Raw genomic sequence first — 27,780 nt, 5'->3', positions numbered from 1 at the left:
TGTGCCTGCTGGTTTGGTGAGAAGCCCCAGCTCTGTTGTCTGTGTTGATGAGCATCAAAGTCCTTGGCCAGAGCTCCTGACCTGGTGAGCTGGGGTGTGATCAGACACAGAGCCTGCACAGGACTGCAGAAAGAAAATACTATTCTCTTGATTTAGTGACTTGAGGCATAAGGAAGATGAAATGAGTTGATGAAGGTTGCAGGTTGGGGCTGGTGCTGCTAAAGGCTCTGGCCACAGGGCTGGCATGGGAGCAGACTGTCCTGTCTGTGCCCTGCTGCAGCAGCTGTCACGGGGTTTGGAGTGTGAGAGGCTGGTGAGCCCTTACAAACAAGGGACTTGTCCTGAATGTGCATGGAGAGGAGAGCAGGAGGGGACCTTGAGGCTGCTCTTTGGCCCAGCCCCGCTCTCTGGGCAGGGGGGACAGTTCTGCAGTGTGGGGCACTCTGACAGCTCCAACCCTGGCTCTGCATGGACCAGGAGCTCTTACAGCACCTGGGCACTGCCTGGGAGCTGAGAGCATCAAAGCCACTCCCCAGCCTGATCTGCAGCCACAGCTGGGGTCAAAATGTCGGATTTAATCAGCAGTTACTCCTGGCCACAGTGCAGATGCTTCCTGTTGGAATTGGGTTTAGTTCAGGACCAGCATCCCATTTTAATGGGCTTCTAAAAGCATGGGAACCAGGTGCTGGAGCAGGCTGAGTTTGCCTGATACTGCCTATCCTCCAACAGCTCCACACTGTTGTTTAATCTGGGGTGTGGGAAGCACTTTGTAATGGTCACCAATGACACCCTCAGACACACTCTGTTCAGAAAACATAACTTTATTATTAGTTGCAATATACATTGTATTCCTTTAAGAATTCTAAACTTGTATATGGTTTTTCCACTGAAAATACATGTGTATGTATATATGTTTTTATATATGTATATATATATATATATAATGTATTTTATTGAACTGGAACACAACAGAACAAGAGAGACAACCTCAGGAATTACTTGTAAAAGGAAATGTGATCCTAATGGGTTTGTGCTGGCAGTGTGCTAAGGTGAGTGGTATAAAAAGGACAGGCTAAATAGAAAACAGGATGGGTTAGGCAGTGGGAAATGGCCTCTCAGTGCTACAGGTGGTGAGATATACAGTAGTTACACGTTGCTATTGCTCAGTCACGGGTGCCACCTGTTCTCCAAGGCAGACCAGACTCTGGTGCAGCTCTGCACAGCAACATTCGTAAGGCTGGCTGTGCTCCCTGCAAGTGGTACCTGCCAGCTGGAAATAGAGTGTAATTACATTTCCCTAGCAGCTGCTCTGCTCATTGCTAATCTGGTCAGCCAAGGAAGAATTCCTCTGGGGCTTGGTGAAACCTAACTAGGTCAGTATAAAGGAGCTTACAGGCAGGGGAAGGGATCAGCAACAGCGGAGAGAGCTGAAATGTGCAGATTGCTGTCTCACCTGGCCCAGGCTGATTTGTTCCTGGCTCCTTCCCTCTGCACTCCTTGCCCTGCCAAGCAGCTGTGGCCCCTCTGCTCAGCAGCCAGCCCGGGGGTCTGTGGGGTCAGCGCAGGCAGTGTCCAGCTTCTTTTGGATAGGTTTCCCTGTGTTAATGGCCTCAGAAGGTAACTCTTCAGAAAACTGGCTGAGGGTGGCAATACCTGCTGCTGTGCCATGGCTTTGGGGTCATTTGGCTTTTTTTTTTTTTTGTTGCTGTTTTTTCTAGGTTTTGTTTGTAAACCTTTTTTTGAAACAGCCTCCCCAGGCCGTGTGCCACTGCTGAGTTTAGCTATAGACTGAAAGACAAGTCTTCCCCAGGTCAATGTAATTGGTTTCTTTTTATTTTTGTTCAGCTGCAGATGTTTCTTGGGTGAAAGGACACATTTTAGCAAAGGCACTGACAACTGACGTTCCTCTGCCTGAAGCCAGGTTGGAGGGAGCGGATGGGCTCTGACCTTTCTGCTGAAGGGTCCCTTCCCTCTCCCCTCCTGCAAAGTGCTTGTCACTTTGGAAGGGATGTAAAAATTGTGGGCATTGATTTACTCCTCCTGACTTCCTCAAGAAAAGTGCTTTCAAAAATCCTATCCTTAAATCATCATCTTCCTACTACCCCCGCAACGTCTGTCACCTCTGGATCACACCCACTTGTTTCCCCTTCCAGCTGAAGAAGCAGGTGAGATTTATCACTGCTGGAGTGTTTCTCTTCTTGCTGTCTTTCTCTAGCAGCATCTGCCCAGGAGGGAGCTTGCTCAGGCAACAGAAGTTGCCTCAAGACAGGCTGCTGGAAGATGGAAAGCAGGTGACCTGCTCATTGCTCTTTCCCAGAGTAAGTGTCACCAGAGGTTTCACAGGGGCTGCTGAGAACAGCTGATTGCACTGGAATAACATTTCAATTAAAAGCTAATGTTGCTGGGAGAACTACAGCTCTTTCCTCTCTTTAGAGGCAAGAAAATACAAATGCCAAAGTGCCTGGATCAACCTGTATGAAAGAGCTTCCCTGACTTGGGCCCCTTAGGGCAACTGCAAGGATACAACCTGCATCCACACATCTTTCATCTGGGACTGAATGGGACTGAGCCCTGATTCCGACTGTTATTGCACAGAGGTCCCTTTCCTGAACCCTGCTAGAACTGCTTCCAAAGGGAGAAGAGGTGGGTGACCCCCTGGCTGTCAAAGCAGGGATCCAGCCCTGGGGACAGCAGCTCAAGGCACAGTGGTTGGTGCTTCTTGCTGCTGCCAGGGAAGGCAGTAAGGACTGGTTTGTCACTGGGGGAGATGCCCCACTCTCTCATAGTGCAACATTTGCATTCTCTTCTTGCAAAAGCAGAGGGAGAGGTGCAGGTTAAACCCCTCCCTTTGGATAGTGCCAAGAAGTATATTCATGCTGAGGGCTGGATAAATTGTCCTGCACAGCCACTCTGTCATCACTGTGCAGCTTTTACTGTGCCAGTACAATGTTTCTGCTCTCATCCAGGGTCTAAACTCTCTCCTCTCACCCTGCTGCTAGCAGAGACTCAGGCAGCTCAAGAATTTGCCCCACCTGCACCACAGGCCCTGTCCACAAGCTCCTCCACAGCAGCTAGTTCAGCAGGGTCTGTGGCTGCCCAGTACACAAGGTAGAGGCGGGATGGATGGATGGATGGATGGATGGTTGGTTGGATGGATGGATGGATGGATGGATGGATGATCACACTCCACACTCTGCCTTCAGTCCCCACGTGTCCTGAAGGGCTGAGCTCAGCCCCACAGTGGTCTACCCCAGTGCTGACTGGGAGGAGACTGGGATGGGCTTGGACAGGATCTCTGCTCATGCTGTGGGTCTCCTGCTAAACCAGTGGACCATGAGGACACCCACTGCTACTCCCCACCCACCAGATGCTCTGCACTTCTCTCTAGCATTATTTTCAGGACATTTTCCAACTGATGAGGGAAAACAACAGATTATGACTGTAAAGTTATGGTGAAAGGACCAGATCCTGGTAGGACAACATTGTTCCTTGCCAAGAGAAGGAATGATTAACTCCTTCTTTACTCTCCTCCCATTTCTCTCCCAGCTTCCAGCCACCTCTATATCATATATTATATTACTATATTCTCTTATAACTTTGACTTTGCTTTTTCATTTTCAGTAGCACAAGTGATTAATCCCAAAAGGAAAAAAGAAATGAAAGTTAAAAAAAAAAAAGAAAAAAAAGGAAGAGGGGAAGGAAAAAAACCCTGTCCCTAGGGATATTTACAGAACAGTTCATCTTGCAGAGGAGATGGGGTTTGACATGGGGAAAAGCAGGGGAATTGAATGTGCTAAGTGGGTTTGATTCCACATTCCTGCTCTTCCTTCTGGGATCCTGCTTGGATGATGAAAATCAAAGCACTGTTCAACATGCTTTCCCCAAGTGCAAACTCACAGAGGATGTGCAGGGTGGTGGGGGAGGCATCTCTATCCCCTGGCCTGGTCTGCTTAAAAAGGTAGTATCCAAAGGGGCCTGATCTTGAAAATCAGCCTTTCACCTTCAGGGAGCTGTCAGCTCCATCTTTAGCCTCTCCTCATCACCCAGCACCTTTGTTAGTGCTCTCCTCTCAAGGACCAGGGTTTTTAAGGTGCTGGATGGTGGGGACAAGGGACGCACCTGGCATCAAAACCATGAAGTGGAAGATACAGATTTCTTTTACATACCAATAATTATTGCAGTAAAAACACACCCCAGTCACCACAGCGAAAGCAGAGAAGGGGAAGCCGCTGAGAAAGTTTGGTGGGTGAGGGGCATCCCACAGCTATCAACTCTTCTCCAGATTAGGGCAGTGGCCATTTACATCAGTAAATAATGCCCCACCCTGTGCCTCTCCCCCCACCCTCCCTTAAGCTGTGTGTGATAAAATATTCCAAGAATCCCTCCATGTTAGATCTTTTCCCGAGAGATTTCTAGTAAGAAAAACATCTATTCCTAGAAAACCCCAGTAAGAGCTGCAAATGCAATTGCTCTTAAGTATGGCTGGTTTCCCCAGCTGCTGAGACCTTCTGGCCAATCCATGTCAGTATTTCTGTGAAGACAGAGGTAGAGACCTCAGGCAGCTCTTTGTGGAGGGCATGATAGGCTTCCTCATACACCTGCAACCAGGGAGAAGTACAGATTAGCACAGAAGAAATAAATCTGCACGAACAAAACAGCCTTCAGTCCCCTCTCATCAACACCCACAGGTCCAACACCTCCTGCCCACAACTTGTCAGGTTTTTTCCAAGATGTAGCAGGTTATGAAATCAAGGAGATGTCACTGGTGGTGCTGGTCCTCAACAAGCAGGAAGGTGTTGGCATTGCTGCCTGCCTGACATCTGTGGGTACCAGAGCACCCCGCTGCCCTTTAGGAACATAATGCATGTCCCAGCCCCATTCCACTAAGGAGGAGGAAATTCTTATCATGCCCTTGGAATGTAGAGGACAATGGGGGATGCTCCCATCATGCCTTGTGCAATTTTACTCCTTTTATGCTCAGACTATCCAGTTATTTTTCTGATGACAAAAGCTTTCCCTTGGTCTCCCTCCCTTTTCTTTCAGGTTTATTCATGTGCTAACAATTGGTTAATCAGCTGTGCTTCTCTTGAAATGAGCAGATGTGAAGTGGCTTTTGTTGTCCAGCATTTTGGAAAGACCTTCCTGCACCTTTACGTGCTGGGACATGAGGTAAGGCTGGTGCTCACACACTTGGCATTGTTCAGAAGAGCTTTTTGGGTCAACGCTTTACCTGCTTCCGAGACTTGCTCTACTTCTGCACCAAGCTGCTTCACATCCAAGACACCCTCCAGGCATGCAGCCACCATCCCCTGCCCCCAGCCTGGCTGTAGCTGGTGAAAGGCCACCACACTGAGCCCAGGGAGGGCTGGGCTTGGGCTACCTCCTGGTGAAAGGGGCTGTACCTGCCCAGCCTCCCCCCTCCACCAGCTCTGTTTGCCTCCAGCTCCCTGGAGGCCAGCAGGCTCCCACCCCTCACTGCCACCCATGCTCGGGCCAGCAGTGACAGCCCAATCTCCCAACAATCACGCAAGCAAGGTGACCTTGAGTGTTTTGTCCTGGCTCTGCACGGTGTCCATCAGCAGGTAGGAGCCCCTGATGTCGCAGAGCTTGTCGGAGGAGCCGTGTAGCACCAGGATGGGCAGGGTCAGCTTGGGCAGGGCTCGCTCGATTCTGGCGATGGCGTTCATCAGCTGGATGACAAAGGACACCTTCATGCCGCCGTGGTACACCAAGGGATCAGATGTGTAAGACTCCATCTGGCAGGAGAAAGAGGTGATTTAAGATTAGCAATGTTTCATGCATAAGAGAAAAAGCAGGTCAGCCTGGCAATGGAGAGTCTTCCCTTGGCTTGCACAGTCATTTCCTACTCTCTCAGGACATCTGGCCATCAGAGTCGAGGTCGAGGTACTGTGGTTCACCAGCACTGCTCACACACCCTGACATGCTCTTTGCTGCATGTTTCTCTCTTACATCACTAGGAAATATTCAAGCCAGAGCTCTTTGACAGGAGCTCCTGCAGGGAAACAACCAGTGCTGCATAAAGACCATTCCCACAGGGGCTCCTGCCTGCATTTTTCTCCTCTGCTGTGCCCTTCTGTCATTCCAATGTGATACCTCTTCTACAGAGGGTTCCACAGACTGTGTTATTTGAAAGCTGATGTTCTCCAGGCCAGTATCCTCTCTGCTGAGGACTCAAATGTTCTCTTTCCCTGTCTGGGGGTGGTGACCATGACCTACACCTCCAGACAACTGACAGAGGTGACTGCAAAGCCAAGGGCTCATCTCTGGCTGCAAAGTGTGACAGACAGGGCAGCAAATGATGGTATTAGGTAATAGGCAAAAAAAAGTATTCAACAACTTGCTCAGCCAGATTGTGAGGGGATAAAAATGCTCAAGAGCTGGTACAGAAAGTTGCTAGGAAGGAGTAGTTACTGCAGCAGGCAAATCTACAGTAAATATTTGTATACTGTATGTGGAGACGGCCCACACAGACCCCACTATTGCAATATTTGCCAGAATGCTTTGATTATGGGCTGGTCTCTGGCACAGCCTCCACTTTCTCCCAACCCTGGCAGATGTTTATAGAAATGATGGTTATTTATAGGTTAGCTGAAAACAGTCTCCTCCTCTCCTCACGGGCGGTGGGGTCTGTTCAAATTCTACCTTGAAGGCATTAACTTGAGCTCCTTTTGCTTCTGCCTGTGCATGCCCTGGGGGGACCATGGGTAGGAGGTGACCCAACAGGCCACCCAAGGACACGTAGCCATGTGTAGGTGTAGCACAGGCAGGCACTGTAGGACAGAAAGGTTTTGGGGTGGATTCTGTCTTCAATTCCCTGTGAGATGAGATTCTCAGGGTGGCAGACCATGGTGGGCCTTTCCCACCTGGATGCATTCACTTGCCAGAGGGTTTGAAGGCAGTTTCTCTGCTGTCATCTCAAATGTGCTGGAGCACAAAGCACTGGAAATGGAGGTGGCAGTGAGGCACCCTGATACTCCCAAGTCTTTCCCCATCACTTTCTTACTTCTGGTCCCCACCATCTCCCACTGCCTGAATTCATGGTTCCTATCCCTACATGCAGCAAGAGAAAGATGTGGGGGGAGATTTGGGACTATTAGTGGCTGACACCCCTCAGACCCAGCCCACGTACTGAGGATGGTCCAGGGAGGGACAGCTGTACAGCCACTCCACTCTGTGCTGGAGTTGGACTGAAAAAATTCAAGTTGTCATAAAACTCACTTAGGGATCCTTGGAAGTGCTGGATGTTTCTAGGATTTGATTAAGGCTATTGTTGTATTTTGGTCTCTGTGCAAGATTATGTCTGCTCTGAAGTGAGGGGTAATTTTTGGCAGGGAAACAAAGATAATCATCACAGCTCATCATATTAGGATATTACACACAGTGTCTCCCTTTCAAAGAAGTATGTGCTTGCTGAAGGTCTGGAAAACTGCTTTTAAGAGGCAACTGCAAAGATGAGACTGTGGTTAAGACATTGAGACATGGTAAATATCCTCTGCTCCTGCTAATGGCCCTGGGAAGCAGAGACTGAACAGCTCGCAGTCCTTTTGGCTCTGCATGGACCACCCAGTGCCCAACCAGCTTGGTGGTGCAGAAATCTTCATCTGCATCTTTCATCCCCTGCACTGTTCAGCTGTACCTTCCCTGCTCTCCAAAGTCTTTCAAACAGGGCAAGAAGCCACCTGTGTTTAGAAGAAATTGTTCCTTTGTGAATGTGCTCGTGGAAGAAGTTCAGCTTTGACTTCCAGAACACCAAGCACCTGGTGGGGTGCAGCTCACTCTCCTGTTGGCAGCTGGGCCCACGCTGGTGTGCTCAGCCAAACGTGGGGACTTTCATCTTTCAGCTTTTTGAGCAAAACCACTGTGTTGCATTGGCTACTTAGCAACTGGCTTCAGCCTAATCTGGACCTATGTCACAGTGCTGTGCCAAAGCAACAGAGTTTTGGAATGGTTTTATTATTTTTTATCTTGGTGGGTTTGTTTGGTTGGATTTTTAAATTGAATGCAGTAAATAAGAGATTTTGCAGCAGGGATTCAGGAAGGATGGGTGGATGGACTGACAGAAGGTCCCTTCCCATGGAGTAAAGTAGTGTTGATGAGCTCATGTGAGCTGGCCCCTGCCCCAGCCCCATAAGTGCTACAAGAATGACCTGAAGAGTTTCTTTCTTTCTCTTGTTGTCTGAAAGAATGGGGATTTTTTAGCTACTGAGCAGCCAAGAAATATTTTTATGTTGATGATGTCAGGAAAAAAAAAAAAGACCAAATCCAGTCCCAACCCAAGATGATCAGGAGTGCAGAGGAGTATCCTGTTTGTAGTCAATGAACAGGAATCCTTGTCAGAGTTAATGCTCAGTGCATGGGGTGAGTGCCAAGCAGCAGCTCTCTGGGGAAGGAGGAAAGACAGGGAATGGGCTTTATGTTTTGCAGGCTACAATCTGCAAACCCTGCAAGCCCAAAACTGTTGTTGCTGCACCAGGCTCTGAGATAGGGGGCAAGAACAGAAGGTGATCCCAGGAGAGGGTGTGAGTGCTTCCAGACACTGCCAGGCAAAGGCTCTCCAGGGTCTCTCACAACAGCTGTTTTTATCTCTATGTAATTCCAAGACAGAAGCAACCATCAGGCTGCTGCATCACGTTGACCTGATTGGAGGTCTGCATCTCCTCTTGCAGCCTCATCCTATGTGGACTTGGCAGGAACAAGGCTTGAATCAGGGGGACCATTCCACTAAGTCAACAGCAGCTAACAAAGATTACAGGGGTAAAGAGGCTCCTGTCACTTTGATGTCATTCCTCTTTGGAATAACAGGACTGGTTTTTAAGGTTGTTTCTTTTTCTCTTTTTTCTCTCTTGTGTTTGGTACAGCAAACATCAAACAAACATCTCTATATCATTTCATATTTCAGTCCCCATAGCCTGAAGACAGCTTTCTGGGAACACAAACTCATTAGGAAATTCTTGGATGTTGTCCCAAAAATATTTCTAGTGAATAGAAAGCTGGTCTGGCAGGAGAGTCTGTGTAATATATAAATAATGGATGTTTCCAGCACACTGTGTGCTTTAAATCTGAGCATCTTGAATCCAAAAGGAGGGGGGAGTGTGCTTAGAGGCAGGCAGAGGACCAAAATGCTGTCTTGTCTTCAGTAAGCACCTGGACCCTCAAATCCTGGTGTTTGAAGGGGGTCAGGGAAGTGCTTTACATCACTACCCCCAGCTGCTATGTCAGCTGTGTGCTCTCGTGTAGGTGAGAAGGCAGCACAGCACACAGGGTGTCTCATTTGGAAAATATCTCCATTATGGGCAGGCTCTAATGAAGCAGAGCTACACCTTTATCCACTGCAAAGGGCTCTCCCTTGCTCCATGGAAAGGGAAAGGCAGAGCAAAACAATGCTCCAAGGAACCTTCAGAGACTTGAAGCATCACAGAACAGACAAAGCAGCAGCAAATATGTGTTAGAAAGACAACACAACAGCAATTATTATAAAGTATGTCCAGTGGTTGCTGTGGTGACTCCTAACATCACTACAACACGGAAGTGCTCAGTTAATAATTTGTGCCAATTTCAGGAGCTCTCTGACACTTCCCTAAATGTGTTATTATTCAGGATGTCCCTACATCATCACTTTTCTCCTACAAAGCTATCGAGTCCAGCAATTGCATCTTCCAGCAGAGGATCCAGCTCTTGGGGGTGTATTTAAAACATCCTTAAATGTTTTAAATTTAAAACATCCTTTAAATGCAGCTGCAGCAGAGTTCAGGTGCCACATAACAAATCAGTGCAGAAGCAGGTGAAGACCCACAGGTCACAGACATGCTCACTCTTCAGGTAGGGAATGAAGCCCTCCAATTCCTCTCCTCCTCCAGAGCACTGATTGCTTTTATCCTCTAAATACAAATGTAGATGTGAAAACTTTCCTCTGTGTCATTTTAGAGAATTGATTGTCCAATTTAAACCTTTTCTTTGAATTATATGCAACGAGTTATGGCAGTTGAATGCAATTAAGAACAAGTTACTGCAGCTAGATTGGAGTCAGCCTTCTTCCCAGGCATATATTCTGTACAGCCTCATCTGGTACTTTGGAGCATATGTCACATGGTGCAGCAGAGGATACACATGATCTCACTCCACACTAGTCCTGTCTTTTCCTCAGCTCCTTGGATCTTTCCACCTCCAACACAGTGAAATCTTATGCTCTATTCAAGGATAAGTGAACTGAAAGTCATTGGAACAAAATCCCCTCTGGCAGTGCCAAGAAACAACCCTGAGCCTTGAGGCTATTCTGGGAAACTCTTTGCTTTCCAGTTTTCTGAATAGGTGAGCCAAAGATGTGGGCTATGCTGAGGCCAAGTGCACTGCACTCACACAGGTGTTGGCACTGTCTTTGCCCCTGATCCTTTCAGCTTCAATTCCAACGCTGGTCAAGCTGCCTCCCCAGACAAAGGCAATTTATTAATTCCTAGTTAAAGTATGAACCATTGCATGAACAGCAGGGAAAATTACAGCATCTGTCAGTGAGATGGGAGCATGGGAGCACAGAACAAGTGACCACTTTGCACCAGCAAAGCTCTTCAGACACCCTTGAGTGCCATTTTCTATAATTCAAGAAGAAATGGTGCTTTCTGAAATGCACCAAGGTCTGGGTCTAGCCTAAGCACCTTCATTCACTTATGGTTTGTGATTACCTCCTTTCACTCCTCCCACAGTGGTGAGAAGGAAAACCCTCGTTAGGTGGTGTTGCAGCAGTAGCAGCTACACCTGTTTGTGATGGCATGACCAGGCTGACACAGTTGTCCCCAGGAGTGAGTGGGAGAGCAGTCCCAGGCTGTTGGGGCCCTATAAAAACTCAGCCCTGGGACAGTTCCGTGCACATTCACAGTGGTGAGGCTGGAGCTGTGTTGTAACAACAGCTGCTTCAATTGCAGCTCCTTGAAGTATTATTCTTGGGTGCAGCATGGATATATCATTTGTTTGGAAAGGCTGTAGCAGAGTCAGAGTGTGATCCAGGAGACCTTGGAACAAATCCTTTGGCTCAAGCCTGCTTTTGTCCTCTGCTTGAATGCATCTGGCACAATGTGATCCTGGTTTGGAAGCAGGAAAACAAATCCCCAGGACTGTAGGGTTTTCCATGGTTTCACTGCAAAGAGCAGGGGTGGAAAAGTTGACTTTAGCAGTGTGGCTGCTACCTGAGCTGGGTTTTGCTGCTGTCATGAGTGGTGGTGCTGCAGCAGAGACAAAGACGTGGCTCCCACGTGCTTCCCCCTGCACCTGTAGCTCTCTGTCACCTCTGGTACCCACAGCAGCTGTGGGGGCAAGGCAGGGAGGAGCAGCTGGTTTCCCACAGCCTTGTGTGAACAGTCAGTTCCACTGGCTTCAGAGATATGTCACCTTTCTACACCAGCACAGATTTTTCCCTCCTGATTTAGCAAAACACTTGTGGGTTTTGGCAGGGCTGGGACAAGATACCAACTCTGCAGTGAGTTAAAATGGCATGAAGGTTCTCACCTCTTTCTTGTTCCGGGAAATTGCACTTGGATCTATTGATCCCAGTGACAGGTTTGGGAGCACAAAGTTGAGCACTTTTGCTGCAAAAACCTGTGGGAGAGAAAAGGAAGCAGTCAAAAAGCCAGTTAGAGGAAGAGAGGGAACATAGAAGCCCAAATCCTGAGCTGATGGAAATCAGCACAGGAGTTAAACAGTTGAGAATTGTCAGCTAACTCTGGAGAAAGATCTGTCCTATATTTAAACCATTTTTCTTAACGAGGAAAGTGTTTAAACTGCTCCTGGGAGCAGGGAGTGGGTGTGCTAGACTGAAATGCCGTCAGCTGTCCGTCCACATGCAGCAGCACAACTCCATTGTACTGGGGCTTTTCCTCATTCTTGAGTTAATTTCTGAAAGGCCTCAGTTAAGCACTTTGATAGGAAAAGGTCATTTCCAGCTCCTAGAGGGCTGGTTTTTGGTGCTTCATTGCCCTTTCCTTGCTGCCACAGCTCTGATCTCAGGCTGCAGTGCCTAAGTGATGCTGGGTGCCATTTGCAGCAGTTGCCTAGGCTGCACTCGTTTTGATAAGGGTATTCTCCAGGGAACCTGTAAATAAACAACAGCCAAGTGTGCATGCCTTGGCTAAGGGAATCCATTGCTCACACATCTCCTGGGAACCACACACAAAAGCACTGAGCAGCCTAGGCTGGAAACTGCTGGTAGAAGAAAGGGTAACATCTTTAATTTCAATAGCACTACAAGCACATTGATACCAGATCTGCTCTGATCTTTGATAGCTGCCTTTAATTAAGTGATCACTGCTTAAGTCAGAAAATACACAGTTAGTGTTCATTGGTCTGGTTTGTGGAGCTGTGGGGTTCACAGCTAACACTTGGAGGTAGGCTGTCCCCTATGCCCTCTGTCTCTGCAGATACCTAAAAATTTCTGAAGCACTCCCTGGCACTTCAGATCACAGATGACACATGAGAGATTAATTATGATATTAGGGGAAAAACACAAGGTTGAAGTCAAAGTCACTGAGGAGGGAAAAGCAGTGAATACTCACAGCAGGTTTGGGAACATGTGTGTACCTTGGGATAGCCATGAGCAGGAGCCAGTGTCACTGCCAGTATACTGAGCCCCTCACTGGCTATGACACTGTGCCAGCAAAGTTAATTTTTGCTACACAACAATGCAGGTATGAGTTTGTGATTATCCAGGAAGGAATGGGATATTCCTCATTTCATGTTAACTCCAGGCAGTGGTGATTTAAGCTGTGCACCTTCATGTATCCTAGGCAGGATTATGGACTCTGAACTTGATGATTATCATCTCTGCTAAACTGAGCAGAATAAAGGAATAAAGCAACCACAACAAGAATAAAAATTAATATAGTACTTTCTTCCAGTTTGATTACACCTTAGGAAAAGTCCTTTGCACCCACAACAAGAATAAAAATTAATATAGTACTTTCTTCCAGTTTGATTACACCTTAGGAAAAGTCCTTTGCACCCACTGTTACTGGGTGCAGATTCAGGCTGAAAGACAGTGGGCAACGTGATCCCAGTCAGGTTAGAAAGCAATAGATCAGCAAGAGGAAAAAGCACAAAAGGTGAAGAAAGAATATCATGTAGTGAGTCCTTAAACAATAGGCTGAGGGTCAGTACAGGATTAAACACCAGGGAATATTTCCTGAGGGGATGTCCTGCCCACCTAATTTCAAAGCATTCAATAGCAGAAATGTAGAGGGAGATGCTCTTTCACCCCTGCTCTGCCCTTTGCCAGCCTGTGTGACTCCTGTCTCTGCAGCCTTTGAAACTGCAAAGATTCAGAGCTGAATTTTGTCCAGGTCAGTTGAGAAGAAAAGGGGGAAGGCAGCAAGATCCCTCTTACTCAACTGGATTTTCAACTGGATGCTTCCATCGGGACACAGGATTTATAGGGCACTGATGAAATTGTTTCTGCAAAGAGCAGCATTTGATTTTCCTGCACAGAGCCTGAAACATGCTGTGCCTCTGCCGCTGCCAGGGCTGGCTCAGCAGTCAGGGAAGGTATTTCTAAGAGGGTCTGAAGGACCCAGTGTGTCATCTGGCTCGCTGTTATTGTTGTCTTGAGCCCTCATTTGTTCAGGCCAAGGTAAATTCTTGCTCAGCTGGAAACTTCCCCAGCAAAGGGATGAATGCAGTGGTCCTTGGGAAATGGCCCAGGGCTGAGAAGTCGTACCAGTTCCAAGGGAAAACTAAGCCTTTGTTCCTCAGAAGCACAATCACCATGAAATGTTTTTTGACTCTCAGAGGAAAAAAACCACACAGCTTTATGGGAAAATGTGGCTTATGCAGGAATACTCTGCTTGTTTTCAGTCCTTCCTCTTGCAAATACCTTTTCAACTCCCGAAATGATTTCAACTGAGTGTGACAGAACAGAGCTATTTCAGGCATAATTAATTTTTTATCAGTGTTGAGATGCAATAGATTTGAAAGAGAAAGAAACTGACTGTGCTTTTGTAATACTGCATGTGAGAGACTTTCTAGGAAAGAGGCCATGTAAAATCCTCCAAAATACATCAGTTACAGAACAGGATTTCCTACCTAATAATGCATCATTGCATTTATTTCTTACACAGAAATAAAGCAACACCTGGTACAGATCTGCAACAAACCAGACAACAGTAATGCTAGTTCCCACAGACCTGGTGAGTCCTTTCTTCTTTCAGAAAGGGTTGAGCATCCAGCAAAAGGTAAATCTACAGCAATTGTTCTCCATTTCCCTTGATTAGAAAGAACAGGCTAACAGTCTCTCTCATATTCAAACTGTTTATTATTTTTTCTTAATATTTATTCTTTTTTGCTTTCCCAGATAAGAAAAAGCAGAGGCACTGGTGCTCACAGGACATCTTATGCCAGATGCAGCCTCACATGAAGAATCAGTAACCAGCCTGCTAAAACCAGACTTTGGTACTCTGGCTCCTATTTAAATAAGTTTACTTGGGCTGGATGACTTCAGGATTCATTTCTAGTCTTAAAATTAGGTAGGACTATGGGAAAGCACTTAGAAGGAAAATATTGACTGGCATCCAGGTGGTGCAGATCTCAGCAGGGTCCTGCATCTTAAGGCTAGAGGTCTTAATGCATTTTTTTTTTTCCAGCGGAAAGGAGGTAATTAGAAAGCACCCTTTGGTGCTTGTAATGATTTGTGAGGTCTCTAGATGGCTTTGGCTACAGCAGAAAGTGGGACAGGATTATACTGAAAGCTGAGGCAATCTGTCTCCTTCCTCACAGAAGAAAAAAAAGGAGAAATAGCTTAGAAGTAAATTAAAACAAGAAGCTAGCCCTAGGAGAAGTGTCTAAGGAGAGAGGATAAAGGAAGGAGTCCTGTGGGAATGAGAGGCTCTGTCCTTCGTGCTGGTTTAGCTGCTCCTTCCCTTTGCTTCCAGCTTTTTTAGGATTGTTGTTTATTCTTTTTAGAATGCAAAAAGGAGGAGAGAACTGAGGCTCAGTTGCTTTGCAGAACCTCCCTGGGGAAGGGCAAACCAGGCAATACAACTGTGGATCAGAAACAGCTCTGGAGGGCAGATGGAAATGGGAGGGGGATAAAGCCTAAATGCAAACCAAAAGAGATGGTCTGGACAAGAGATGGTACCAGTCATAGTACCAGGCTAAATGGGATGCAGCTGGGGCACTGATGCTTTAGCTGGAAGCCTCTTTTGAGGCTCATCAAGGATTTCTGGGACTGAGGACTCTGGTTCTGTTCAGAAATTGGTCATCCCCCAAATGCCAAAAATAACACTGGCCTGACTTAGCCAGCAGCCTGTGTTGCAACTATACCAGACTCTGCATGAGTCAGGAAGAAAGCTGTAGGAGAGGAAGGGAAAGGACAGCATTGTGTGGGCTGCCACGGGGTGAGGTGAAGAAAGCACAGTCTGCTACCACCAGTACCCAACTCTTGCTTAAACAGGTTTTTCTGGACAGGTTCAGGATTCACTTCTCCTCTGAAAAGTAGGTGGAACTGTGGGGGAGGCACTTAGAAGAAAAGTATTGGCATCTGGGTGGCACAGATCCCAGCAGGGTTTTGCATTTCAAGGCCAGAGGTGTTGACACTTTTGCTGGTGCAGAAGAGCAAGGTGGCCATGTGCAAGGAGGGTTTGCTCTTACCTTGATGGGAGTGGCAACTTCTGGGCTGGCTACCACTAAAGGAGAGATTAACAGCATGCCTGAAAACTCACTGGGTCGCTCACTTGCTGTCAGAATGGAGATGGCTCCCCCCTGCAATGCAAAATAACAGCCCACAGCTTAATACAGGTGCCAGCATCTTGTATGTATAGTAATACTGCTACTGGAAAAGGTTTAGTCCAAGCAAGCAATTACTTCTGCCCCACTGAGAGTGCAGTGGGGTCAGCAAGGGAGGCTGGAGGAGTAGAAGCCCTGGAAGTGTCTGGTTTTCGTGGGAAGAGGTCTGGTTTCTGTTCTCATGCTATAAACCCTCATGTCACACAACTCAACTCTCCATGCAACGCCCATCAGCTCCCCAGGATGCCTTGTGTCCTCCTTAATTTAAAGGACTGAGAAGAAGAAAATGTCTGAAGTGGCAGTTCAGGTGGAACTGGAGAAGCAAGCTGAGGTTCATCAGCCTGACAGACTGGTGCTGCATGGGGAAGGTGCCCTGAAGCCGGGCTAGCTCCCTGCTGTGCTGCTGGTAACCCGGGCAACATCAATGCTGCCACTGGCATGGGAAAATCTTCACTAATTAATGGGAATTAAATATTCTCCTCCCCAGTGTCCCCAGCCCCACAGTGTTGTGCCAAGGGCCTGGCAGCAAACACCCAGCCCGTGGTCTGGAGGTAAATGAGAGCCAGGCTGAGCCATCCTGCACGAGGACGGGCTGATGGCGAGGGGTGCTGATGGAAGGAATCCCGTGGGCTCGCTTGGGAAAGTTTGCAGAGGATTAGCTGCCAAGGGAAATATTTGGTGAACTTCCACACTTCTGGAGAACCAGGGGCTTGTTAAATGGAGCAACAGCGAGAAGCATCTCAAAGGCCTCAGTGGGAAATTGCTCCTTGTTACACGGTGGCTTTGGAGCGCGGGAGCCCTTCAGAGCATGCCGTGCCTTCTTATGCCAGAACACTTATTTATCTGAGCATGGACTGAATCCCAAAGTACTCATTCATTTTCCTCTCCTCTGGGAAGGCAGGGAGGGCAGATCAATGACATCAGTGGGAATACTGTTAGCTTGAATAAAGGGATTTGGCCCGTGCTGTCAGAATCAGGCTTCAGATCTGTTCACCAAATCAGTGCCTTTGTTTTTGCAGCCTTAATCCCTGGTACATTTTCCTGTAAGGTTGTTTAACAGAATAAGGCTACAGGGTATTTTCATGCTTCATCCCCATGCTGCTCACAAAGCCTTGGAGGGCTTAACCTCCTGGTTACAGGTTAAAATGAAAGGGGAAACCCGATGCTGCAGGGAGCTGATGAGACTTACCACACAGCCACGGGAATGAATGGTCATGTTAAAAAGCAGGCTTCTCCTTGCAAATGGCTCATTAGGGCCATGGTGGGGGTAGAAAGTTAAGGACTGTCTTTACTCAAGGCTGATCTCAGGGCTGTAGCATGCTGGCAAATCAATCAGTGAATGAAATGGAGGGGAAGGCTCCTTGTAGTTTTGTTTTCCTGCTGTGGAACGAGTCATTTGCTGCCATCCTCATGAGTACCACCAGGCTATGACACGTGTCCTGGGTGCTGCTGGGAGGGGCAGGGGATGGTGCTTACCATGGAGTGCCCCAGGATGAGAACAGGCAGTTTGGGGTGCTCTTTCTTCATGAGATCAATGTGCTGCAAGCTGTCCCTGATGAAGACGTGGAAGTCTGAGACAACCATCCGATCACCCTCGCTCTGCCCGTGGCCAACTGCAGGGGAGAAGCAGAGCACACAGAACACACAGCTGAGTCATTGGAAGCACTGGTTCAGTCAGAAAGGACCTGGCAGAAATAAACCTGTTGGACTGCTTCTGTCCTAACTTGACCTTCCCCTGCAGTCATCTCTCAACAGAAAAAGCGCTGCAGAAATGCAAAGGAAACTGCACAGAGCTGTTAAGTGGCACACTGTCCATGACCTGACTTTTTAAAAAAAATCATAGAATCATAGAATGTTAAGGGATTGCAAGGGGCCTCTAAATTTGGACTTCTATTCCCCCATGTTTCTATCTGCTCTTCAAGACTAAGAGTAGCAATTTTCCTCATGGAAACCTCTACCATCAGGGTGGGGAAGGGCTGTCTTGCCTTGCTGATGGGTCACTGCATCCTGGAAAAAGGGGACTTGCCTCAGGGACCACATGCTTTGGGTCTGGTGGCTCACTGTACAGCTGTAACTGCTGTGTAGCATCTTGGCCAGAAACAGAAAGATTCTGAAGACTAGATACAGTTACTATAAACTTAATGGGCCACGGACACTGCCTCTTCCAGGGCTTGAATGTGCACAAGCTTCACAGTCCTGTTTTTTCTCATGATACCCTGCAGTGCTGGCTGGGCTGCAAACCTCCTCTGTGTGAGGTAAGGGTTCAAGTGATGGAGCCTGCAGTGGGCAAGTATCCAGTGGCAATTTCCTCCTAAACAAGTGTTAATGCCAACTGTACCACACCTGGACACTGTTTCCTCACTCTGTGTCTGGGAATTATCTTGCCTAATGGAAGGGAAGGGGAAGACTAAAATGGGAGATGGTGAGTTGCCATGGGAACAGTGGCATCCCTGGCAGAGGTGGAGCCAGCATCACCACCAACACAGCCCCAGGCAATTTCGAGCTTGCAAAGGCTTGAAATTAATACCACCTTGGGGAAGCCGTTTGCATGCTTACCTGACCACACATGCTTGTTATTGCCTATCACAAATAGGATTTGCCCTTAGAAACAGCCCTTTGCTTGTTTCTGTTCCATGCAGGTTGTTAAGGAACATTGTGAAGGGGAAAACGCATCCCACCCATATAGGTCAGGGTATAGGGGGTCTGGAACATCTCCCTCCTGCTGGGTGTCTCCTTAGGCCTTCTCCAGTGGGCACTGAGGCCCATTTGTAGACACAAAGGGACAATGACTTGTTAAAGGAGGGGAAGCTGATAACTGTTGACATGCTGGATGGTTCCCCTTGCAGTGATCAGCAAAGAAAAGCACCACTGACACAGCCACAAAGGTAGTCAGTCACATCTGCTGGCAGCGGTCATACCAGTGGGAATCAGTAGGTCTCAACTTTCTTGTAAGCCACCCAAAAAAATCACCTTGCAAATTAGGCAGAACTTATAATAAAAATCTGGACTAAATTCACTCCATCTAGGAAAAACTGAACCCCAAACTTGTATTTTTGTCAGGTGGTCTCCATGGCTGAGTCTTTTGGCAGTGAAGGCTGCAATCAGCCACCCTGGCTGCCATAAAAACCCATACACGTCATGCTGATCAATTATAAACAACATTTTACCAGTTCTGCTTTCCATGCACACACTCCAATTCCTGCCAAAATATGGTGCAGCATGCATCCTCCACGGATCAGTGACCAGAAACAAATCGAAGAGCAAATTAAAATACGAGTCATGATAATCTCCAGAAGTGAAACCATGTGTGTGGCTAGAGGAACTATTGACTTTAAACTGGTTTTTTGTAACAGATGGAATGTGAGCTTATTACAATTTTTATACACATTCAGTCCACTCACTTTATGGTCCTCAAATGTGTTATCTGCCTACTATTCAACTCCAAATGTAGCAGGTTAATGTGAGTTTAACAGTCCAGGGAGAGGAACATTTTTCCTAACAGAGCTCTGCACTTCAGTTTTATTTTTTCTCCAGTGCTGCCTCACTTGCTTCTTGTCTCTCCTTCTCTCCAGTGCTCAGACAGCTGTGCAAGCAGAGACTGCAAACCCCCGTGGCCCAGGCCTGTAAATGGGACATGACTCCTTGCTCTGGAACTGGGAGTCTTTGGCCTATTTTTGGACGCGACTGAGGGAGGTCTGGAAAGCCTCCTTGGCTCTCAGTGTGAAGAATTTCCCCTGCTCCTACCACATAACAGTGACACTGCTTGTAACAGTCAAAGCAATGATTGTGGAATCCAAGAAATAACTGTGCAAAGCTGTGACAAGTTCCTCGTCGATTTTTTCCAGGTTTTTTTATTAATAACTTAATGACCCCCTTTTTAACCCCAGTTTTAAACACTAAACTCCTGTTCCCCACTCAGATGGCACAAAGCCTGAGCAGCAGTTTGTCTGCACATGTGGGACAGGAAAGCCATGCAGGTCTTTGCTTTGATACTCTCCCTGTCCCTTGCACAAGGTTAGCCAGGGGGCATTGCTAGGTCGTGGTCTTTTATTTTACTGTTTTCTGTTCTTCCCCTCCAAGAAACCAAACTTGTTCTCCAGTGAATGAGTATATTGCAAGTTTGAATTCCCCATCTGACAAACTTCAGGGTGAGGAACTAAGACCCCTTCTATTAGAGGAAAGATATTTGCACAACCAAACATCAATACAGTCAGGAATATTGACGTGTTTTTCTCTGATCTTTTGCCCTTAGAGCTATTAAGAGTGAAAGGTCAGGTTCATCCTGATGTAAAGCTGTGAGCTTTGGGTTTTGCTGGGAATGAATCTGCTGTAGTGATTCCACAGTGCCAGTGGCACAACAGTGGGTGCAAGAGGAGTGGAACCACCTTCCCCAGAGACTGCTCCACACCCAAGTGACACAATGCCAAGGGTGACAACAGAGAAGTGTCCAAGAATCACAGCTCCATGAGCTCCTCATCCCAGCATTCCCACAGGGACCCCTGGTCTCAGCAGGGCAGTGTGAGGTGCAGTGCACAGAGCTGTGACTGCTGGTGCACGTCCCCACAGCACACTCAGCACCCAAAAGCTTTTAAACTGTTTCCCATCTATCTGACTTCACACCCAGCTTGTGGTTCACTGCCAGTGCTGTGTCTGTGCAGTGGCTCAGTGATCAATTCAGGTTGTGTGTACTGACCCAACTGCAGGCACCCTTTCCACGAGTCTTTAAAAGTGAGAACACAAACCACACATTTTCAAGTTGCAAATCTAGAATTAGGAGGTTTAAGCATCCATTTCCAACCAAACACACCTCTGCAAAATAACATACTTTGCCCAAACAAAATCTGAATAAAGGCTTGATCATCTGGCCCAATAAGTCACAGTTATTAAATTCTTCCCTCTATTTTCAGCATGAGCATGCTCAGACTGTGGCTCTGCCCCTGGAGTCAAGAACAACAAACAACTCAGTCAGTCCTGTCAGAGAGCAGGACTTCAGAGTGTGGATCCACCAATGATTTTAGATCCTCCAGAACTACACATCTCTCTGGATAAAATAATACTGACTGCCTGCACAGGAAGACAAAGCTGAGAGTTCAGGGATGGAGTATTTGAGGGTGTGAAGTCTCTGGGGTGTCAGTTATAACCATGTAAATATGACTCTGCCAGCATAACAGATCCTGTGACCCTGGAAATACATACTTCTACAAGTCCCTTCATTCCTCAAATCCCATATTCTCTCATGCTGTGGGGCTTGCTTTTGAAAACCACTCCAGAGCAGCCAGGCTCCTCAGCTGACATTAGCTCACATGCCTCAAAAAAAGGTTACGTCCTGTTCAGATTGGAGATATCCTGAAAAACATGTAAATAAAAACCAGTCCAACTTGACACTCCTTTCCCTTAATTGGAAGCCAGATGGGAGCTGCCTGGAGAAATGAGCAGCCCAGCTCTGGGCTTGTTGGGCAGACTCAGTCTGATGAGGGGACTTGGGCTGGATCTCCACCAGCATGATGCTTTTTTGCTGGGGCTGTGGGGCCACACCAGAGCTGAAAAAATCTGTCCTTAAATGCAGTAAAGAAGACCAGAAGAATATTGGGCAGAGGGGAGAGCTTGGCAGTACCTGTCCCTGCACATGTGGGGTGCCTCAGCCCTCAGAGGCACTGTGGGGATGGTGAGTGTGTCCCCACACCCTGTCCACCCTCAGATACCTGCTCTGGTTTTGTCCTGAACACTAACTTCTACAGAAGCCACACACCATACATATTTGTTTCTCTTTCCAAGTGCTCAACCCTCCTGACAAAAGTGGAGCCTGACCCTGTGTGCTCAGATGAGGACTGAGTTCACCCTCTGACCTTCAGCAGGAACATTTTGCTATGGAAAATGAGGTGATGGGAATGCAGGTCAAATGTTGAGTTCAGCTATGGTGCTGTAAATTCACCAATTTCAGTGCTGTGCCTTAAAGCTTACAGTCATGGGAAAGCAGAAATTATGCACCATGTTGTTTTGTCAGCCTTTGCCCCCTCTTTATTATGGAAAGGCCATAAAACAAAGAAAGAGGACAGGAGAAATCTGCCTAGGGATCAGTAATTTTTCAGGAAGAATTTGTATCTTGGCTTTTCACATATTTTGATGTTTCCAGGGGGAAAGGGGATGGTTTGGATCCATTTTTATTGTAGTGAGAACACCACCGCTGTAGGATGAGATTTTCTCCCCTGCCAACTGATGGTAGGAACAATCAGGGGGAGTGCAGGGCTTGACTCCTGCCTCAGGATTCTCAATACTATCTGTTTTCCTCTATAGAGGTGTAACTCCAAGATTTTAGAGTGGGAGAATCAGAAACAGGCAGAGGCAGTGGTTAGATCAGGAATTCCAGGCTAACCATTCTCTCAGCACAGACATATTTTGAATTGCAATGGTACTAACAGAGGAGTGTCAGGAGTTTTCAGTGGTTAAAGGTGAGAAGTGCCACCACTGTGAATTCAATGATTCCCAGAAACAGCTGAGGAGCAGCTCTGGTACCTCAGAGCCCCATGCTGGAAAGAAATGTCTTATTGATGGCAGAGGGGCCATCATTAGCAAGGCTTGGTGCTGGAGTGTTTGATTTAATGAGCTGCAGCCTGATGTGAGTCAATTCCCAAAGGGCTGTTGCAGGCCAGAAAAGGTGATTTTGCTGCATTAGCACTGGCACTGCCACAGCAGTGGGCAGCAGCTCGTTTCAGCACAGACAGTGGTGTGCAGCACAAGGATTTGTGTTAGAGCCCACAGCCAAGCTCAGGCTGAAGATCCTCTTCTTTCACTGCCTTGTTCATCAATAAGCTTGTTGGAATCTGATAGGTCCATTTGAAGCAAATGCCCAAATGGCTTTTGGAAAAGAAGCTATTATGTTTATTAACTCTTGGAAAGATTTGTTTTATTCCTGAAGCCCCCTGCTTCTATTTTCTGCCCAAAATTGGAGAAGGAATGGACCTCTCACTGGTGTTGGACACTGTCACATGTCCCCCTTTTTTGTTCTCTCCCTACCACAGATTGTGCTGCTGGTAAGAGACATGAGCATGGTTGTGTCCTGCTTGCTGTCTGGTCTAGGGAATAAAACACATAATTAAAAATTCTCATAGATGCTTTCCCTCTGCAGGTGCCCACGCAGAGGGATGATGCTGGGTCTGGAGCCCACAGGGGGGAGATGCCAGTGACAGAAATGTGGATGGTTCTTCTGGTGCACGTGGTGTAATGTGCCAGCCTAAACCCTCACCCAAATCTCTCTGAGCCTGCAGCTGCTTGCTCAGGTGGGCACCTCACTGTGATGGCCCCCAGCCTATCCTGAGACCCCAGTGCCACGGGAAAGCACCACTTCAGCAGCTCATTTAACATCCAGACCCCACAGACTGAGAGACAGCCCTTGCCTGCCTCTGCTTTCCTCTCTGCCCTTTACAAAATACATTCAGACTTGGAGATAAAACTTAGAGCACCAGATGCAGCAGCTACAACTTCCCAGAGTGTTTCAGCTTTAGCAGCCAGTGCAGCAGCTAATGAAGTGTGTCACAAGGCATTGCAGCTGATGCCTGTATTTATGAGCTCTGCTGAAACTCCTCTGAGCAGGGACTGCTTCTTTTTCCTTTTTTTTTTTCCAGCCCTTGTACAGCACCAGCACCACAGGGTATCACCACAGACCTTGGTCCAAGGTACAGCAAGATTTAAAAGTAATAATTAACTCTAATCTCAGGCTTTAAGGCAGCATGGTTTTGCAGAGGAGGAGCTTGGAGAAAGCACCTAAGTGGAGAATTTAAGGGGACACAATACACAAGGCAACACAGCAAATGTTCTGTGAAAACTTCATTTTCTTCTCGGTGACTTTTTAAGGTTTAATGAAAAAATTATTAATGAAATAGTAAACACTTCAAATTGTCATAAGAGTTCACTACTTAAAAAACTATACTTGTTTTGTAGTGATTTAAGTACACATCTTTTTCATCAAGTGAGCAAAGCTCATTAATTAAACATACTGGATTTCAAAGCTCTCAATGTTTAATTATTTGTTTAACAAGCAGTACATCTAATCCACCATTCAGACACACAAACAACTAAAACAACAGGAAGAATCATCAAAGCAGGACAATCAACATCTGGAAAAGTCAACAGACTGTGCCTGTATTGTCAGTAACACATAAAGCAAATGTTCCACTGGCAGAACAAATGCACAGAGGAAGCACCTCAGAGATCATCCTGCTGATTCCTGCTCAACAAAGCATCTTTCTTGCCCTCAGAACAGACTTATCACAGTTAGGGAGCTTGTTCCTGTTTGATTTCCCCAAACTTCAACCAAATCAAGTCTGATGCACCGAGGGCACAAGGAAATTTCTGCCCTCCATCTGTACCTACTCTTCTTTTTGCTGCATGTGGAGAGCTTTGGCACCAGGACAGAGACACATGAGCCAGGAGAGAGCAGGAGAAGCTGTCCTAGGATTTAGGACATAGGTCATGCTCCCTTGACTCTGATCAAGCTGCTGTCTAGGTCAGCTGCTGTGCTTATTTTGTAGCTGAACCTTGGAGCCAAGTGTCTCAGTGTCCACCTGACTGAGCCTCAGCTGTGCACTCCTCTCCCACAGCTCTGCTTTCCACTGGGACAAAGACCTGTTTGACACAAGCCTATGGGCTTTCCCAGGAAGATTTCTTTCACATCAGATGGGAACCATTAGGAGCTAAAAGGGGAAGATTCTCTCTCACCACTGCTTCCACTTTAATGTCCTTTGAGAACCTGAAATACAGCTCAACATATGCTTATCCTTACCAACATCTGGGTAGTCCTGGGCACCCCTTCTTTAGCACCTCCAGCAGAGATGCAGTGAACACACTGGGTTTTCCCACACAGGCACATTATGCAACCACTGGATATGGTACCCAACAGAATTACCTCTTCCCCTGGGTGTTTTATGTATGAAGCATGTAGCTAAGAACTACAGGTGGATTTTGCCTCTCTCTGACCAAAAGAGAGCCTTGTCCTGAAGGCACAAGTCCATCAGCTTCCCTCTTCCCTTCCAAGGTTAGCAAAATAATTTTCTTTTCAGCATTTGCTGGCTAGTTTTTATTCACTTGCCTCACACAAAGAGTGCAGCAAACTGAAAGCATTCTCCTCCCACATCAGAGACACATTTGCAGAGATGAGATATTTTTAGAATAGTGCACACAGAGATATATTGTTTGTTGTCTTGGTTAGGAAAAAAAAAGCAACAGTCAATTTTCTATACTAAAATTATTTGTGCCTTATTGCTAGGGAGCAGACAACCAGTCATCTTGCTAAAGCCATTTGAAATCTTTTCTGTACTCCAGAGATGACAAACAAAATGACCTGGTATGTATCAGAGCAGTTGTTAATTCTGGCTAACAAGGCAAACTGTTTCTGTCAGTGTTAAGAGCCAATTCTTCTCTAATGGATACAAACATGGTTCTTTTGGCTTTAGAAGACTTGCCCATTTCTAATGCAGTTGCTGAATTTGGCTCTGAACTGCAGTTCCTTAAAAGTCTTCCTGGAACATTATGTTGTGCTGAAAAAAACCCATCTGAGTGTTTGTGTTGCAAAATAAGGGGCTGCATTTGCAAACAGCAGTCGCTGTGGCCAGGCTAGAAGCCCAAGTGTCTCCAGGGATGCCATGAGATGAAGGGACCAAGACAGTATGAAAATGTGCACATGTCATGGTCACTTCCCACACTGCCTGCAGTGGGGCAGCTTTGTCATCCCTGTCACAAAATCAGGAAGCTGCTGTGGCGTGGCTGGTGAAGCCAAGGTCCATGAAAGAGGAATATGGAGCCCACTTCCTCTTCCACAAAGCACACTCACAATAGTATTCCACTTTCTTCCTCAGGCCCTTCTGCAGTGCCACCTCCCAAGCCAGCCCTTAAGAACAGAAAAGCAGAAGACAGCTGGCAGAAAAATCCTTTTCTACCAGGCTGCTGGGATCAATGGTTTGAAAACGTTGCACAAAGCCAGTGTGGATGGCTGAGTAGCCATTGAGCTCCTCTGCAAGAGTTTCTTTTGCTGATGAATGAAATGATTCCTGTCTAATCTCTTCTCCTATGGGATGAAGATCACAACACAATATAAGAAATATAATCAGCAAAGCACAACTTACAGTGGCTCTAAGGAGTCAGAGACACTAACTAATCAAACACTAAGGGATTTTATTTAGGGCCTATAATAATTTTTATAAGGCACTATAATTTTTAACAATTATTCTTGCAGTTTTGCACTGAGATTTTGCTCTCTTTCATGAGGAGCACAAAATTTCTCGAAGAATTGGTGAGGTGACTTTATTTAGTATTGGAATTGATCTTCAAAGACTTATTCTGGCATGACACAGAACGAGTATCAATGCCCAGATACCACAGAAAAAATGCATGGACTTTGCTGGAGTTAATCCAGGGTCTCACAAATTCATTTGATCTATATGCTGCTGATCTAAGAGCAGAGAAGAGCTTTTATTCTGCTCTTCATGTATGACTTGAGATATCACTGATGGTAGCTAGAGTTTCACCTTCAGTGGAAGGAGGCAAGCAGCCAAGGGATATCTCCCTTGGTATTTTATTTTAGCTTTAAAAACACATATAATTTTCTTCTCTTGATTTAATTCCATAAATTAAAAAATCAAGGGATCAAATTCTACTTTTTCCTAGCTCAAAACAAGGACGAAAATCTAATTGCATTAACTTTCTGTTATGAAGTTTTAAAACAGCTGGGGCACTAATTCAAAATATCTGGATTTTCAATGAAAAAAATAATTTTGGAGTGCTGGAGTGGAGATGCACACTCCCCTTCCCCTTCCCTGCCCATTTATTCCAGAGCATGTGTGCTGCCTCTCCAACACGCACATGCTGTTAACTCCTAAATGACAGCTTCTTCAACTAGAAAACATTTCCATTTCTTCCCTTAACAAAGGCCATTCATTTCTTGCTCTTCTGTTTGCTGAAAGAAGGTTCCATTTGGCCTGCCTGGTAGTGTGCAGAGCCCTGCTGACTGCTCTGCTTGAAGAGTGCTCCAGGTGAATGGAGGTGGCTGAGCAGGGAGCCTTGCCCCGCTCACAGCTGCAGCTTCAGCCCAGCTGCTCACCCTGCAAAATCCAGATGTGAGCCTTGGGTAGCTCTGTGCTCGAGCAAACAATCAAATCAATTAATTTTGGGAAGGACAGACCTAATCCTTCCCTGCCTACAGCAGCTCAGGCATCACAAAGAAAAGAAGATGAAAGCTGGATCATGTAAGAACTCCCTTCATGCTGCTGAGGAATGTCTTGGGAGATGGACACAGCTTCCTTTCAAGCTCTCTTCAAAAGGTTCCTCTCCATGCAGACCACCCATTGGGGCCACACATCAATAACAACAACAACAAAAAAAGAATTTAAAAGACCCATTTTTCATCCAATTTATTTACATGTTAAAATAAACACGAGTTCCCATCTAGAGCAAGGGCTCCCAGTGGGTTCTGTTTAGTCTGTGAGATTCTTGGCACCAGAGTACAGCATTTCTCTATTCCAAAGCAATCTTGGCACAGAATTGTTGGTTATATAATTTTTTTGAGCAACTGGCAAATGAATAATGGTGTTTCTAAAAAGAGTGACTCGTGTTCTAGGATACCAGTAAGGTGTTTTACCAATTAATCTGCTAAAAGGTCATTACCAAACCTGAGATCTCAAGACCCTCCATTCAGGGTCTGCTCTCTCCATGGGTTGCACTTCCAGTTCTCAATCACCCTGTCCAAAGGGAGCTTTCTCACAGAGTTAAAAAGATTTTTGCTTTTTGCTTCACTCCTTCCTATTGCCACATGGCAGTGCCACCCTCATTAGATGGGATTTGTCCCTGCTCCTGACAAGGCACGAAGGAAATACCACTCTCCCAGAGCCAATAGCTTTTTATACCCACTTTGCACAAGCTCAATGGCTGAGCAGCAGGTGGATTATTTGAAGTAAGGGCAGGCTTTTTTAATTTTGGTGGTTTTTTTTTGAACAGGGTACATCCGCCCAG

General features: G+C 46.5%; 1 protein-coding gene across 2 annotated transcripts in view; it reads right to left on the bottom strand.

Moving 5' to 3' along the window:
• Positions 1-805: 805 nt before the first annotated feature.
• The window catches only part of MGLL (monoglyceride lipase), a 61,751-nt gene continuing 34,776 nt past the window's right edge, over positions 806-27,780 (bottom strand). For both annotated transcript variants that reach the window (XM_059856525.1, XM_059856524.1), the window contains exons 4-8: positions 17,257-17,393; positions 15,646-15,756; positions 11,518-11,607; positions 5,541-5,756; positions 806-4,598 (exon numbers count right to left, since the gene is read on the bottom strand). In XM_059856525.1, the coding sequence (XP_059712508.1) occupies positions 4,473-4,598; positions 5,541-5,756; positions 11,518-11,607; positions 15,646-15,756; positions 17,257-17,393 (680 nt within the window). In that variant the 3' untranslated portion in view covers positions 806-4,472. The remainder of the gene's footprint in view (positions 4,599-5,540; positions 5,757-11,517; positions 11,608-15,645; positions 15,757-17,256; positions 17,394-27,780) is intronic.

The sequence above is a fragment of the Haemorhous mexicanus genome, chromosome 11, assembly GCF_027477595.1.
Source record: "Haemorhous mexicanus isolate bHaeMex1 chromosome 11, bHaeMex1.pri, whole genome shotgun sequence".
NCBI lineage: Eukaryota > Metazoa > Chordata > Aves > Passeriformes > Fringillidae > Haemorhous > Haemorhous mexicanus.
This window is presented reverse-complemented; position numbering and strand designations above follow the sequence as displayed.